The following is a 15,000-nucleotide window of genomic DNA, read 5'->3' as shown; positions in this document are numbered from 1 at the left end:
AGAGACAGAGAGAGAGAGAGAGAGAGAGAGAGAGAGAGAGAGAGAGAGAGAGAGAGAGAGAGAGAGAGAGAGAGAGACAGAGAGAGAGAGACAGACAGACAGAGAGAGAGGACAGAGAGAGAGACAGAGAGAGAGACAGAGAGAGACAGAGAGAGAGAGAGAGAGAGAGAGAGAGAGAGAGAGAGAGAGACAGAGAGAGAGGGACAGAGAGAGAGAGAGAGAGACAGAGAGAGACAGAGAGAGGGACAGAGAGAGAGACAGAGAGAGAGACAGAGAGAGAGACAGAGAGAGAGAGAGAGAGAGACAGAGAGAGAGAGAGAGAGAGAGACAGAGAGAGAGACAGAGAGAGAGACAGAGAGAGAGACAGAGAGAGAGACAGAGAGAGAGACAGAGAGAGAGAGACAGGGCTGACCACTGTAGGTGAATGTGTATAGTACACAACATTAATAATAGTTTATGTGAATCGTTTCTACTACCCTCATATCTTTTCTTTTTTGGCTTTGAAAACAACACCGCTGAGTGTCTGATTCCAGCAGCCGACCAAACGGCACCTTATTCCCTGTGTAGTGAACGACTTTGACCCATAGGGCTCTGGTCAAAAGCAGTGCACTACATAGGTAATAGGATGCCATTTGGGGCCCTGGTTCTAGCAGCGAGTAAGGACCCCTTTGCACTTACTTGTAATTGGACGGAGCGATCTCTGAGTCCTTCTACGATTGGACTGAACCTCTCCGTGGCCCTGTGTTCTCCTGCTGTGGTGACGGCTTCAAGGACCTTCTCCAAACTAAATGGGAAAAACAAAACGCATGACCAGCCACACAAATGCCTCAAATGATTGGAACGACTCCACCTAGGGGATTTGTCCATCTGTCTACGACTTCACCTAGGGGATTTGTCCATCTGTCTACGACTCCACCAAGGGGATTTATCCATCTGTCTACGACTCCACCAAGGGGATTTATCCATCTGTCTACGACTCCACCTAGGGGATTTGTCCATCTGTCTACGACTCCACCTAGGGGATTTGTCCATCTGTCTACGACTTCCCTAGGGGATTTATCCATCTGTCTACGACTCCACCTAGGGATTTATCCATCTGTCTACGACTCCACCTAGGGGATTTATCCATCTGTCTACGACTCCACCTAGGGGATTTATCCATCTGTCTACGACTCCACCTAGGGGATTTATCCATCTGTCTACGACTCCACCTAGGGGATTTATCCATCTATCTACGACTCCACCTAGGGGATTTGTCCATCTGTCTACGACTCCACCTAGGGGATTTATCCATCTGTCTACGACTCCACCTAGGGGATTTGTCCATCTGTCTACGACTCCACCTAGGGGATTTATCCATCTGTCTACGACTCCACCTAGGGGATTTATCCATCTATCTACGACTCCACCTAGGGGATTTGTCCATCTATCTACGACTCCACCTAGGGGATTTATCCATCTATCTATGACTCCAGCTCTCTGCCAACTGTCTCTCTGTCTATGACTCCAGCTCTCTGCCAACTGTCTCTCTGTCTATGACTCCAGCTCTCTGCCATCTACGACTCCAGCTCTCTGCCATCTATGACTCCAGCTCTCTGCCATCTACGACTCCAGCTCTCTGCCATCTACGACTCCAGCTCTCTGCCATCTACGACTCCAGCTCTCTGCCATCTACGACTCCAGCTCTCTGCCATCTACGACTCCAGCTCTCTGCCATCTACGACTCCAGCTCTCTGCCATCTACGACTCCAGCTCTCTGCCATCTACGACTCCAGCTCTCTGCCATCTACGACTCCCGCTCTTTGCCAACTGTCTTTCTGTCTACGACTCCAGCTCTCTGCCATCTACGACTCCAGCTCTCTGCCATCTACGACTCCAGCTCTCTGCCATCTACGACTCCAGCTCTCTGCCATCTACGACTCCCGCTCTCTGCCAACTGTCTCTCTGTCTACGACTCCCGCTCTCTGCCAACTGTCTCTCTGTCTACGACTCCCGCTCTTTGCCAACTGTCTCTCTGTCTACGACTCCAGCTCTCTGCCAACTGTCTCTCTGTCTACGACTCCAGCTCTCTGCCAACTGTCTTTCTGTCTACGACTCCAGCTCTCTGCCATCTGTCTCTCTGTCTACGACTCCAGCTCTCTGCCAACTGTCTCTCTGTCTACGACTCCAGCTCTCTGCCAACTGTCTCTCTGTCTACGACTCCAGCTCTCTGCCATCTACGACTCCAGCTCTCTGCCATCTACGACTCCAGCTCTCTGCCATCTACGACTCCAGCTCTCTGCCAACTGTCTTTCTGTCTACGACTCCAGCTCTCTGCCATCTACGACTCCAGCTCTCTGCCATCTACGACTCCAGCTCTCTGCCAACTGACCCTCAGCATCTTCTCTGTTCAACTGTACTGTAGTCAGACTTTAAAGAGGTCAATGATCATGGACTCGCTGCTCAGATGCTGTGGATGAGTTTTACCATTTAGCTGGTTCTCCACCACGTGTACATCAGGTAGAGGAAGATGAGCAGGAGAGAGAGGAGAGAGATAGATAACATGGGTGATGGAGGACAGGTGAAGGAGAACAGAGGATAGATAACATGGGTGATGTAGGAGAAGAGAGGATAGATAACATGGGTGATGTAGGAGAAGGGGTGATGGAGGAGAACAGAGGATAGATAACATGGGTGATGGAGGACAGGTGAAGGAGAACAGAGGATAGATAACATGGGTGATGTAGGAGAAGAGAGGATAGATAACATGGGTGATGTAGGAGAAGGGGTAATGGAGGAGAACAGAGGATAGATAACATGGGTGATGGAGGACAGGTGAAGGAGAACAGAGGATAGATAACATGGGTGATGGAGGAGAACAGAGGATAGATAACATGGGTGATGTAGGAGAACTGAGGATAGATAACATGGGTGATGTAGGAGAAGAGAGGGTAGATAACATGGGTGATGGAGGACAGGTGAAGGAGAACAGAGGATAGATAACATGGGTGATGGAGGAGAACTGAGGATAGATAACATGGGTGGTGTAGGAGAAGAGAGGATAGATAACATGGGTGATGGAGGAGAACAGAGGATAGATAACATGGGTGATGGAGGAGAAGAGAGGATAGATAACATGGGTGATAGAGGAGAACAGAGGATAGATAACATGGGTGATGGAGGACAGGTGAAGGAGAACAGAGGATAGATAACATGGGTGATGTAGGAGAACAGAGGATAGATAACATGGGTGATGTAGGAGAAGGGGTGATGGAGGAGAACAGAGGATAGATAACATGGGTGATGGAGGACAGGTGAAGGAGAACAGAGGATAGATAACATGGGTGATGGAGGAGAAGAGAGGATAGATAACATGGGTGATGGAGGAGAACAGAGGATAGATAACATGGGTGATGGAGGAGAACAGAGGATAGATAACATGGGTGATGGAGGAGAACAGAGGATAGATAACATGGGTGATGGAGGAGAACAGAGGATAGATAACATGGGTGATGGAGGAGAACAGAGGATAGATAACATGGGTGATGGAGAACTGAGGATAGATAACATGGGTGATGAGGAGAACAGAGGATAGATAACATGGGTGATGGAGGACAGGTAGAGGAGAACAGAGGATAGATAACATGGGTGATGGAGGAGAACAGAGGATACATAACATGGGTGATGGAGGAGAACAGAGGATAGATAACATGGGTGATGGAGGAGAACAGAGGATAGATAACATGGGTGATGGAGGACAGGTGAAGGAGAACAGAGGATAGATAACATGGGTGATGGAGGAGAACTGAGGATAGATAACATGGGTGATGGAGGACAGGTGAAGGAGAACAGAGGATAGATAACATGGGTGATGTAGGAGAAGAGAGGATAGATAACATGGGTGATGGAGGAGAAGAGAGGATAGATAACATGGGTGATGGAGGAGAACAGAGGATAGATAACATGGGTGATGGAGGAGAACAGAGGATAGATAACATGGGTGATGGAGGAGAACAGAGGATAGATAACATGGGTGATGGAGGAGAACAGAGGATAGATAACATGGGTGATGGAGGAGAACAGAGGATAGATAACATGGGTGATGGAGGAGAACAGAGGATAGATAACATGGGTGATGGAGGAGAACAGAGGATAGATAACATGGGTGATGGAGAACTGAGGATAGATAACATGGGTGATGAGGAGAACAGAGGATAGATAACATGGGTGATGGAGGACAGGTAGAGGAGAACAGAGGATAGATAACATGGGTGATGGAGGAGAACAGAGGATACATAACATGGGTGATGGAGGAGAACAGAGGATAGATAACATGGGTGATGGAGGAGAACAGAGGATAGATAACATGGGTGATGGAGGACAGGTGAAGGAGAACAGAGGATAGATAACATGGGTGATGGAGGAGAACTGAGGATAGATAACATGGGTGATGGAGGACAGGTGAAGGAGAACAGAGGATAGATAACATGGGTGATGTAGGAGAAGAGAGGATAGATAACATGGGTGATGTAGGAGAAGGGGTGATGGAGGAGAACAGAGGATAGATAACATGGGTGATGGAGGACAGGTGAAGGAGAACAGAGGATAGATAACATGGGTGATGGAGGAGAAGAGAGGATAGATAACATGGGTGATGTAGGAGAAGGGGTGATGGAGGAGAACAGAGGATAGATAACATGGGTGATGGAGGAGAACAGAGGATAGATAACATGGGTGATGGAGGAGAACAGAGGATAGATAACATGGGTGATGGAGGACAGGTGAAGGAGAACAGAGGATAGATAACATGGGTGATGGAGGAGAACAGAGGATAGATAACATGGGTGATGGAGAACTGAGGATAGATAACATGGGTGATGAGGAGAACAGAGGATAGATAACATGGGTGATGGAGGACAGGTAGAGGAGAACAGAGGATAGATAACATGGGTGATGGAGGAGAACAGAGGATACATAACATGGGTGATGGAGGAGAACAGAGGATAGATAACATGGGTGATGGAGGAGAACAGAGGATAGATAACATGGGTGATGGAGGACAGGTGAAGGAGAACAGAGGATAGATAACATGGGTGATGGAGGAGAACTGAGGATAGATAACATGGGTGATGGAGGACAGGTGAAGGAGAACAGAGGATAGATAACATGGGTGATAGAGGAGAACAGAGGATAGATAACATGGGTGATGGAGGAGAACAGAGGATAGATAACATGGGTGATGGAGGAGAACAGAGGATAGATAACATGGGTGATGGAGGAGAACAGAGGATACATAACATGGGTGATGGAGGAGAACAGAGGATACATAACATGGGTGATGGAGGACAGGTGAAGGAGAACAGAGGATAGATAACATGGGTGATGGAGGAGAACAGAGGATAGATAACATGGGTGATGGAGGACAGGTGAAGGAGAACAGAGGATAGATAACATGGGTGATGGAGGAGAACAGAGGATAGATAACATGGGTGATGGAGGACAGGTGAAGGAGAACAGAGGATAGATAACATGGGTGATGGAGGAGAACTGAGGATAGATAACATGGGTGATGGAGGACAGGTGAAGGAGAACAGAGGATAGATAACATGGGTGATAGAGGAGAACAGAGGATAGATAACATGGGTGATGGAGGAGAACAGAGGATAGATAACATGGGTTATGGAGGAGAACAGAGGATACATAACATGGGTGATGGAGGAGAACAGAGGATACATAACATGGGTGATGGAGGACAGGTGAAGGAGAACAGAGGATAGATAACATGGGTGATGGAGGAGAACAGAGGATAGATAACATGGGTGATGGAGGACAGGTGAAGGAGAACAGAGGATAGATAACATGGGTGATGGAGGACAGGTGAAGGAGAACAGAGGATAGATAACATGGGTGATGGAGGAGAACAGAGGATAGATAACATGGGTGATGGAGGACAGGTGAAGGAGAACAGAGGATAGATAACATGGGTGATGGAGGACAGGTGAAGGAGAACAGAGGATAGATAACATGGGTGATGGAGGAGAACAGAGGATACATAACATGGGTGATGGAGGACAGGTGAAGGAGAACAGAGGATAGATAACATGGGTGATGGAGGAGAACAGAGGATACATAACATGGGTGATTGAGGACAGGTGAAGGAGAACAGAGGATAGATAACATGGGTGATAGAGGAGAACAGAGGATAGATAACATGGGTGATGGAGGAGAACAGAGGATAGATAACATGGGTGATGGAGGAGAACAGAGGATACATAACATGGGTGATGGAGGAGAACAGAGGATACATAACATGGGTGATGGAGGACAGGTGAAGGAGAACAGAGGATAGATAACATGGGTGATGGAGGAGAACAGAGGATAGATAACATGGGTGATGGAGGACAGGTGAAGGAGAACAGAGGATAGATAACATGGGTGATGGAGGACAGGTGAAGGAGAACAGAGGATAGATAACATGGGTGATGGAGGAGAACAGAGGATAGATAACATGGGTGATGGAGGACAGGTGAAGGAGAACAGAGGATAGATAACATGGGTGATGGAGGACAGGTGAAGGAGAACAGAGGATAGATAACATGGGTGATGGAGGAGAACAGAGGATAGATAACATGGGTGATGGAGGACAGGTAAAGGAGAACAGAGGACAGCTAGAGGAAGTCATGTGAGGGCAGAGTGAAGCAGGGATGGGGACCTACGTGTTCTCCTCGCCCACAATGCAGATGGCTGACAGCAGCTTGACCACGTCGGTCATCATGGCGGGCTGGGTGGGGTCGATAGCTCGGGCCAACAGGGACAGACACTTCTCCTCTGACAGGATACGCTCCAAACCATACTAGAACCAGACAACAGATCACATGTTAGATAGACGCTCCAAACCATACTAGAACCAGACAACAGATCACATGTTAGATAGACGCTCCAAATCATACTAGAACCAGACAACATGTTAGATAGACGCTCCAAATCATACTAGAACCAGACAACATGTTAGATAGACGCTCCAAACCATACTAGAACCACACTAGAACCAGACAACATGTTAGATAGACGCTCCAAACCATACTAGAACCAGACAACATGTTAGATAGATGCTCCAAACCATACTAGAACCAGACAACATGTTAGATAGATGCTCCAAACCATACTAGAACCACACTAGAACCAGACAACATGTTAGATAGACGCTCCAAACCATACTTGAACCAGACAACAGATCACATGTTAGATAGACTCTCAAACCATACTAGAACCACACTAGAACCAGACAACATGTTAGATAGACGCTCCAAACCATACTAGAACCAGACAACATGTTAGATAGATGCTCCAAACCATACTAGAACCAGACAACATGTTAGATAGATGCTCCAAACCATACTAGAACCAGACAACATGTTAGATAGATGCTCCAAACCATACTAGAACCATACTAGAACCAGACAACATGTTAGATAGATGCTCCAAACCATACTAGAACCATACTAGAACCAGACAACAGATCACATGTTAGATAGACGCTCCAAACCATACTAGAACCAGACAACAGATCACGTTAGATAGACGCTCCAAACCATACTAGAACCAGACAACATGTTAGATAGACGCTCCAAACCATACTAGAACCACACTAGAACCAGACAACATGTTAGATAGACGCTCCAAACCATACTAGAACCAGACAACATGTTAGATAGATGCTCCAAACCATACTAGAACCATACTAGAACCAGACAACATGTTAGATAGATGCTCCAAACCATACTAGAACCACACTAGAACCAGACAACATGTTAGATAGACGCTCCAAACCATACTAGAACCAGACAACATGTTAGATAGATGCTCCAAACCATACTAGAACCAGACAACATGTTAGATAGATGCTCCAAACCATACTAGAACCATACTAGAACCATACTAGAACCAGACAACATGTTAGATAGATGCTCCAAACCATACTAGAACCAGACAACATGTTAGATAGACGCTCCAAACCATACTAGAACCACACTAGAACCAGACAACATGTTAGATAGACGCTCCAAACCATACTAGAACCAGACAACATGTTAGATAGATGCTCCAAACCATACTAGAACCAGACAACATGTTAGATAGATGCTCCAAACCATACTAGAACCACACTAGAACCAGACAACATGTTAGATAGACGCTCCAAACCATACTTGAACCAGACAACAGATCACATGTTAGATAGACTCTCAAACCATACTAGAACCACACTAGAACCAGACAACATGTTAGATAGACGCTCCAAACCATACTAGAACCAGACAACATGTTAGATAGATGCTCCAAACCATACTAGAACCAGACAACATGTTAGATAGATGCTCCAAACCATACTAGAACCACACTAGAACCAGACAACATGTTAGATAGACGCTCCAAACCATACTTGAACCAGACAACAGATCACATGTTAGATAGACTCTCAAACCATACTAGAACCACACTAGAACCAGACAACATGTTAGATAGACGCTCCAAACCATACTAGAACCAGACAACATGTTAGATAGATGCTCCAAACCATACTAGAACCAGACAACATGTTAGATAGATGCTCCAAACCATACTAGAACCAGACAACATGTTAGATAGATGCTCCAAACCATACTAGAACCACACTAGAACCAGACAACATGTTAGATAGACGCTCCAAACCATACTTGAACCAGACAACAGATCACATGTTAGATAGACTCTCAAACCATACTAGAACCACACTAGAACCAGACAACATGTTAGATAGACGCTCCAAACCATACTAGAACCAGACAACATGTTAGATAGATGCTCCAAACCATACTAGAACCAGACAACATGTTAGATAGATGCTCCAAACCATACTAGAACCATACTAGAACCAGACAACATGTTAGATAGATGCTCCAAACCATACTAGAACCATACTAGAACCAGACAACAGATCACATGTTAGATAGACTCTCCAAACCATACTAGAACCAGACAACAGATCACATGTTAGATAGACGCTCCAAACCATACTAGAACCAGACAACATGTTAGATAGACGCTCCAAACCATACTAGAACCACACTAGAACCAGACAACATGTTAGATAGACGCTCCAAACCATACTAGAACCAGACAACATGTTAGATAGATGCTCCAAACCATACTAGAACCATACTAGAACCATACTAGAACCAGACAACATGTTAGATAGATGCTCCAAACCATACTAGAACCACACTAGAACCAGACAACATGTTAGATAGACGCTCCAAACCATACTAGAACCAGACAACATGTTAGATAGATGCTCCAAACCATACTAGAACCAGACAACATGTTAGATAGATGCTCCAAACCATACTAGAACCATACTAGAACCATACTAGAACCAGACAACATGTTAGATAGATGCTCCAAACCATACTAGAACCAGACAACAGATCACATGTTAGATAGACTCTCCAAACCATACTAGAACCAGACAACATGTTAGATAGACGCTCCAAACCATACTAGAACCAGACAACATGTTAGATAGACTCTCCAAACCATACTAGAACCAGACAACATGTTAGATAGACTCTCCAAACCATACTAGAACCAGACAACATGTTAGATAGATGCTCCAAACCATACTAGAACCAGACAACATGTTAGATAGACGCTCCAAACCATACTAGAACCAGACAACATGTTAGATAGACTCTCCAAACCATACTAGAACCAGACAACATGTTAGATAGACTCTCCAAACCATACTAGAACCAGACAACAGATCACATGTTAGATAGACTCTCCAAACCATACTAGAACCAGACAACATGTTAGATAGACTCTCCAAACCATACTAGAACCATACTAGAACCAGACAACATGTTAGATAGACTCTCCAAACCATACTAGAACCAGACAACATGTTAGATAGACTCTCCAAACCATACTAGAACCAGACAACAGATCACATGTTAGATAGACTCTCCAAACCATACTAGAACCAGACAACATGTTAGATAGACTCTCCAAACCATACTAGAACCATACTAGAACCAGACAACATGTTAGATAGACTCTCCAAACCATACTAGAACCAGACAACAGATCACATGTTAGATAGACTCTCCAAACCATACTAGAACCAGACAACATGTTAGATAGACGCTCCAAACCATACTAGAACCAGACAACATGTTAGATCGACTCTCCAAACCATACTAGAACCACACTAGAACCAGACAACATGTTAGATAGACGCTCCACACCATACTAGAACCAGACAACATGTTAGATCGACTCTCCAAACCATACTAGAACCAGACAACATGTTAGATAGACGCTCCAAACCATACTAGAACCAGACAACATGTTAGATAGACGCTCCAAACCATACTAGAACCAGACAACATGTTAGATAGACGCTCCAAACCATACTAGAACCAGACAACATGTTAGATAGACTCTCCAAACCATACTAGAACCAGACAACATGTTAGATAGACTCTCCAAACCATACTAGAACCAGACAACAGATCACATGTTAGATAGACTCTCCAAACCATACTAGAACCAGACAACATGTTAGATAGACTCTCCAAACCATACTAGAACCATACTAGAACCAGACAACATGTTAGATAGACTCTCCAAACCATACTAGAACCAGACAACATGTTAGATAGACTCTCCAAACCATACTAGAACCAGACAACAGATCACATGTTAGATAGACTCTCCAAACCATACTAGAACCAGACAACATGTTAGATCGACTCTCCAAACCATACTAGAACCATACTAGAACCAGACAACATGTTAGATAGACTCTCCAAACCATACTAGAACCAGACAACAGATCACATGTTAGATAGACTCTCCAAACCATACTAGAACCAGACAACATGTTAGATAGACGCTCCAAACCATACTAGAACCAGACAACATGTTAGATCGACTCTCCAAACCATACTAGAACCACACTAGAACCAGACAACATGTTAGATAGACGCTCCACACCATACTAGAACCAGACAACATGTTAGATCGACTCTCCAAACCATACTAGAACCAGACAACATGTTAGATAGACGCTCCAAACCATACTAGAACCAGACAACATGTTAGATAGACGCTCCAAACCATACTAGAACCAGACAACATGTTAGATAGACGCTCCAAACCATACTAGAACCAGACAACATGTTAGATAGACTCTCCAAACCATACTAGAACCAGACAACATGTTAGATAGACTCTCCAAACCATACTAGAACCAGACAACAGATCACATGTTAGATAGACTCTCCAAACCATACTAGAACCAGACAACATGTTAGATAGACTCTCCAAACCATACTAGAACCATACTAGAGCCAGACAACATGTTAGATAGACTCTCCAAACCATACTAGAACCAGACAACATGTTAGATAGACTCTCCAAACCATACTAGAACCAGACAACAGATCACATGTTAGATAGACTCTCCAAACCATACTAGAACCAGACATGTTAGATAGACTCTCCAAACCATACTAGAACCATACTAGAACCAGACAACATGTTAGATAGACTCTCCAAACCATACTAGAACCAGACAACAGATCACATGTTAGATAGACTCTCCAAACCATACTAGAACCAGACAACATGTTAGATAGACGCTCCAAACCATACTAGAACCAGACAACATGTTAGATCGACTCTCCAAACCATACTAGAACCACACTAGAACCAGACAACATGTTAGATAGACGCTCCACACCATACTAGAACCAGACAACATGTTAGATCGACTCTCCAAACCATACTAGAACCAGACAACATGTTAGATAGACGCTCCAAACCATACTAGAACCAGACAACATGTTAGATAGACGCTCCAAACCATACTAGAACCAGACAACATGTTAGATAGACGCTCCAAACCATACTAGAACCAGACAACATGTTAGATAGACTCTCCAAACCATACTAGAACCAGACAACATGTTAGATAGACTCTCCAAACCATACTAGAACCAGACAACATGTTAGATAGATGCTCCAAACCATACTAGAACCAGACAACATGTTAGATAGACGCTCCAAACCATACTAGAACCAGACAACATGTTACATAGACTCTCCAAACCATACTAGAACCAGACAACATGTTAGATAGACTCTCCAAACCATACTAGAACCAGACAACAGATCACATGTTAGATAGACTCTCCAAACCATACTAGAACCAGACAACATGTTAGATAGACGCTCCAAACCATACTAGAACCAGACAACATGTTAGATCGACTCTCCAAACCATACTAGAACCAGACAACATGTTAGATAGACGCTCCAAACCATACTAGAACCAGACAACATGTTAGATAGACGCTCCAAACCATACTAGAACCAGACAACATGTTAGATAGACTCTCCAAACCATACTAGAACCAGACAACATGTTAGATAGACTCTCCAAACCATACTAGAACCAGACAACAGATCACATGTTAGATAGACTCTCCAAACCATACTAGAACCAGACAACATGTTAGATAGACTCTCCAAACCATACTAGAACCATACTAGAGCCAGACAACATGTTAGATAGACTCTCCAAACCATACTAGAACCAGACAACATGTTAGATAGACTCTCCAAACCATACTAGAACCAGACAACAGATCACATGTTAGATAGACTCTCCAAACCATACTAGAACCAGACATGTTAGATAGACTCTCCAAACCATACTAGAACCATACTAGAACCAGACAACATGTTAGATAGACTCTCCAAACCATACTAGAACCAGACAACAGATCACATGTTAGATAGACTCTCCAAACCATACTAGAACCAGACAACATGTTAGATAGACGCTCCAAACCATACTAGAACCAGACAACATGTTAGATCGACTCTCCAAACCATACTAGAACCACACTAGAACCAGACAACATGTTAGATAGACGCTCCACACCATACTAGAACCAGACAACATGTTAGATCGACTCTCCAAACCATACTAGAACCAGACAACATGTTAGATAGACGCTCCAAACCATACTAGAACCAGACAACATGTTAGATAGACGCTCCAAACCATACTAGAACCAGACAACATGTTAGATAGACGCTCCAAACCATACTAGAACCAGACAACATGTTAGATAGACTCTCCAAACCATACTAGAACCAGACAACATGTTAGATAGACTCTCCAAACCATACTAGAACCAGACAACATGTTAGATAGATGCTCAAACCATACTAGAACCAGACAACATGTTAGATAGACGCTCCAAACCATACTAGAACCAGACAACATGTTACATAGACTCTCCAAACCATACTAGAACCAGACAACATGTTAGATAGACTCTCCAAACCATACTAGAACCAGACAACAGATCACATGTTAGATAGACTCTCCAAACCATACTAGAACCAGACAACATGTTAGATAGACGCTCCAAACCATACTAGAACCAGACAACATGTTAGATCGACTCTCCAAACCATACTAGAACCACACTAGAACCAGACAACATGTTAGATAGACGCTCCACACCATACTAGAACCAGACAACATGTTAGATCGACTCTCCAAACCATACTAGAACCAGACAACATGTTAGATAGACGCTCCAAACCATACTAGAACCAGACAACATGTTAGATAGACGCTCCAAACCATACTAGAACCAGACAACATGTTAGATAGACGCTCCAAACCATACTAGAACCAGACAACAGATCACATGTTAGATAGACGCTCCAAACCATACTAGAACCACACTAGAACCAGACAACATGTTAGATAGATGCTCCAAACCATACTAGAACCAGACAACATGTTAGATAGATGCTCCAAACCATACTAGAACCAGACAACATGTTAGATAGATGCTCCAAACCATACTAGAACCATACTAGAACCATACTAGAACCAGACAACATGTTAGATAGACGCTCCAAACCATACTAGAACCAGACAACATGTTAGATAGATGCTCCAAACCATACTAGAACCAGACAACATGTTAGATAGATGCTCCAAACCATACTAGAACCAGACAACATGTTAGAAGTTAGATAGACTCTCCTCCTCCTCTACATATAACACAGCCATCATTAAAACACAGCTGATAACACAGCCATCATTAAAACACAGCTGATAACACAGCAGATAGCACTGCCATCATTAAAACACAGCTGATAACACAGCAGATAATACAGCTGATAACACAGCCATCATTAAAACACAGCTGATAACACAGCAGATAGCACTGCCATCATTAAAACACAGCTGATAACACAGCAGATAATACAGCTGATAACACAGCCATCATTAAAACACAGCTGATAACACAGCCATCATTAAAACACAGCTGATAACACAGCCATCATTAAAACACAGCTGATAACACAGCTGATAACACAGCAGATAACACAGCCATCATTAAAACACAGCTGATAACACAGCCATCATTAAAACACAGCAGATAACACAGCTGATAACACAACCATCATTAAAACACAGCTGATAACACAGCTGATAACACAGCTGATAACACAACCATCATTAAAACTGGAATGTAAAGACATTGCCACCCACACAGGTCTACTGTACGGGGCATGAAAGGACTTTCACAGAGAAAACAACCCAACTTGAAACGGTTTCTGAGATAAAAGTTAATTATTTCCCAGCGGTATCTGGGTAAAAAGGCAAACCAGGCCCCCGCAATGATATTAGACATGGTGTTCAGGGAGAACAGTCAGACTGGTTCTAACATGGAGGGAGAGGAGGGTAACAACACGAGGACGTCTGTTTCTCTCTCCTGATGTCGTCTCATAGCCTGGAGAACAGGGTAACAACACGAGGACGTCGGTTTCTCTCTCCTGATGACGTCTCATAGCCTGGAGAACAGGGTAACAACACGAGAACGAGTGTTTCTCTCTCCTGATGACGTCTCATAGCCTGGAGAACAGGGTAACAACACGAGAATGAGT

General features: G+C 44.0%; 1 protein-coding gene across 1 annotated transcript in view; it reads right to left on the bottom strand.

Moving 5' to 3' along the window:
• LOC121843472 (protein diaphanous homolog 3-like) overlaps positions 1 to 6,832 on the bottom strand; it is a gene marked incomplete at its 5' end in the record, with an annotated part of 38,283 nt that extends 31,451 nt beyond the window's left edge. The window contains 2 exons of the mRNA XM_042313067.1: positions 679 to 784; positions 6,696 to 6,832. Of these exons, the coding sequence (XP_042169001.1) occupies positions 679 to 784; positions 6,696 to 6,832 (243 nt within the window). The remainder of the gene's footprint in view (positions 1 to 678; positions 785 to 6,695) is intronic.
• Between the last annotated feature and the right edge of the window lie 8,168 nt (positions 6,833 to 15,000).

The sequence above is a fragment of the Oncorhynchus tshawytscha genome, unplaced genomic scaffold (assembly GCF_018296145.1).
Source record: "Oncorhynchus tshawytscha isolate Ot180627B unplaced genomic scaffold, Otsh_v2.0 Un_contig_15942_pilon_pilon, whole genome shotgun sequence".
Classification (NCBI taxonomy): Eukaryota; Metazoa; Chordata; class Actinopteri; order Salmoniformes; family Salmonidae; genus Oncorhynchus; species Oncorhynchus tshawytscha.
Note: the sequence above shows the minus strand (reverse complement) of the source record. Positions and strands in the feature narration are given on the sequence as shown.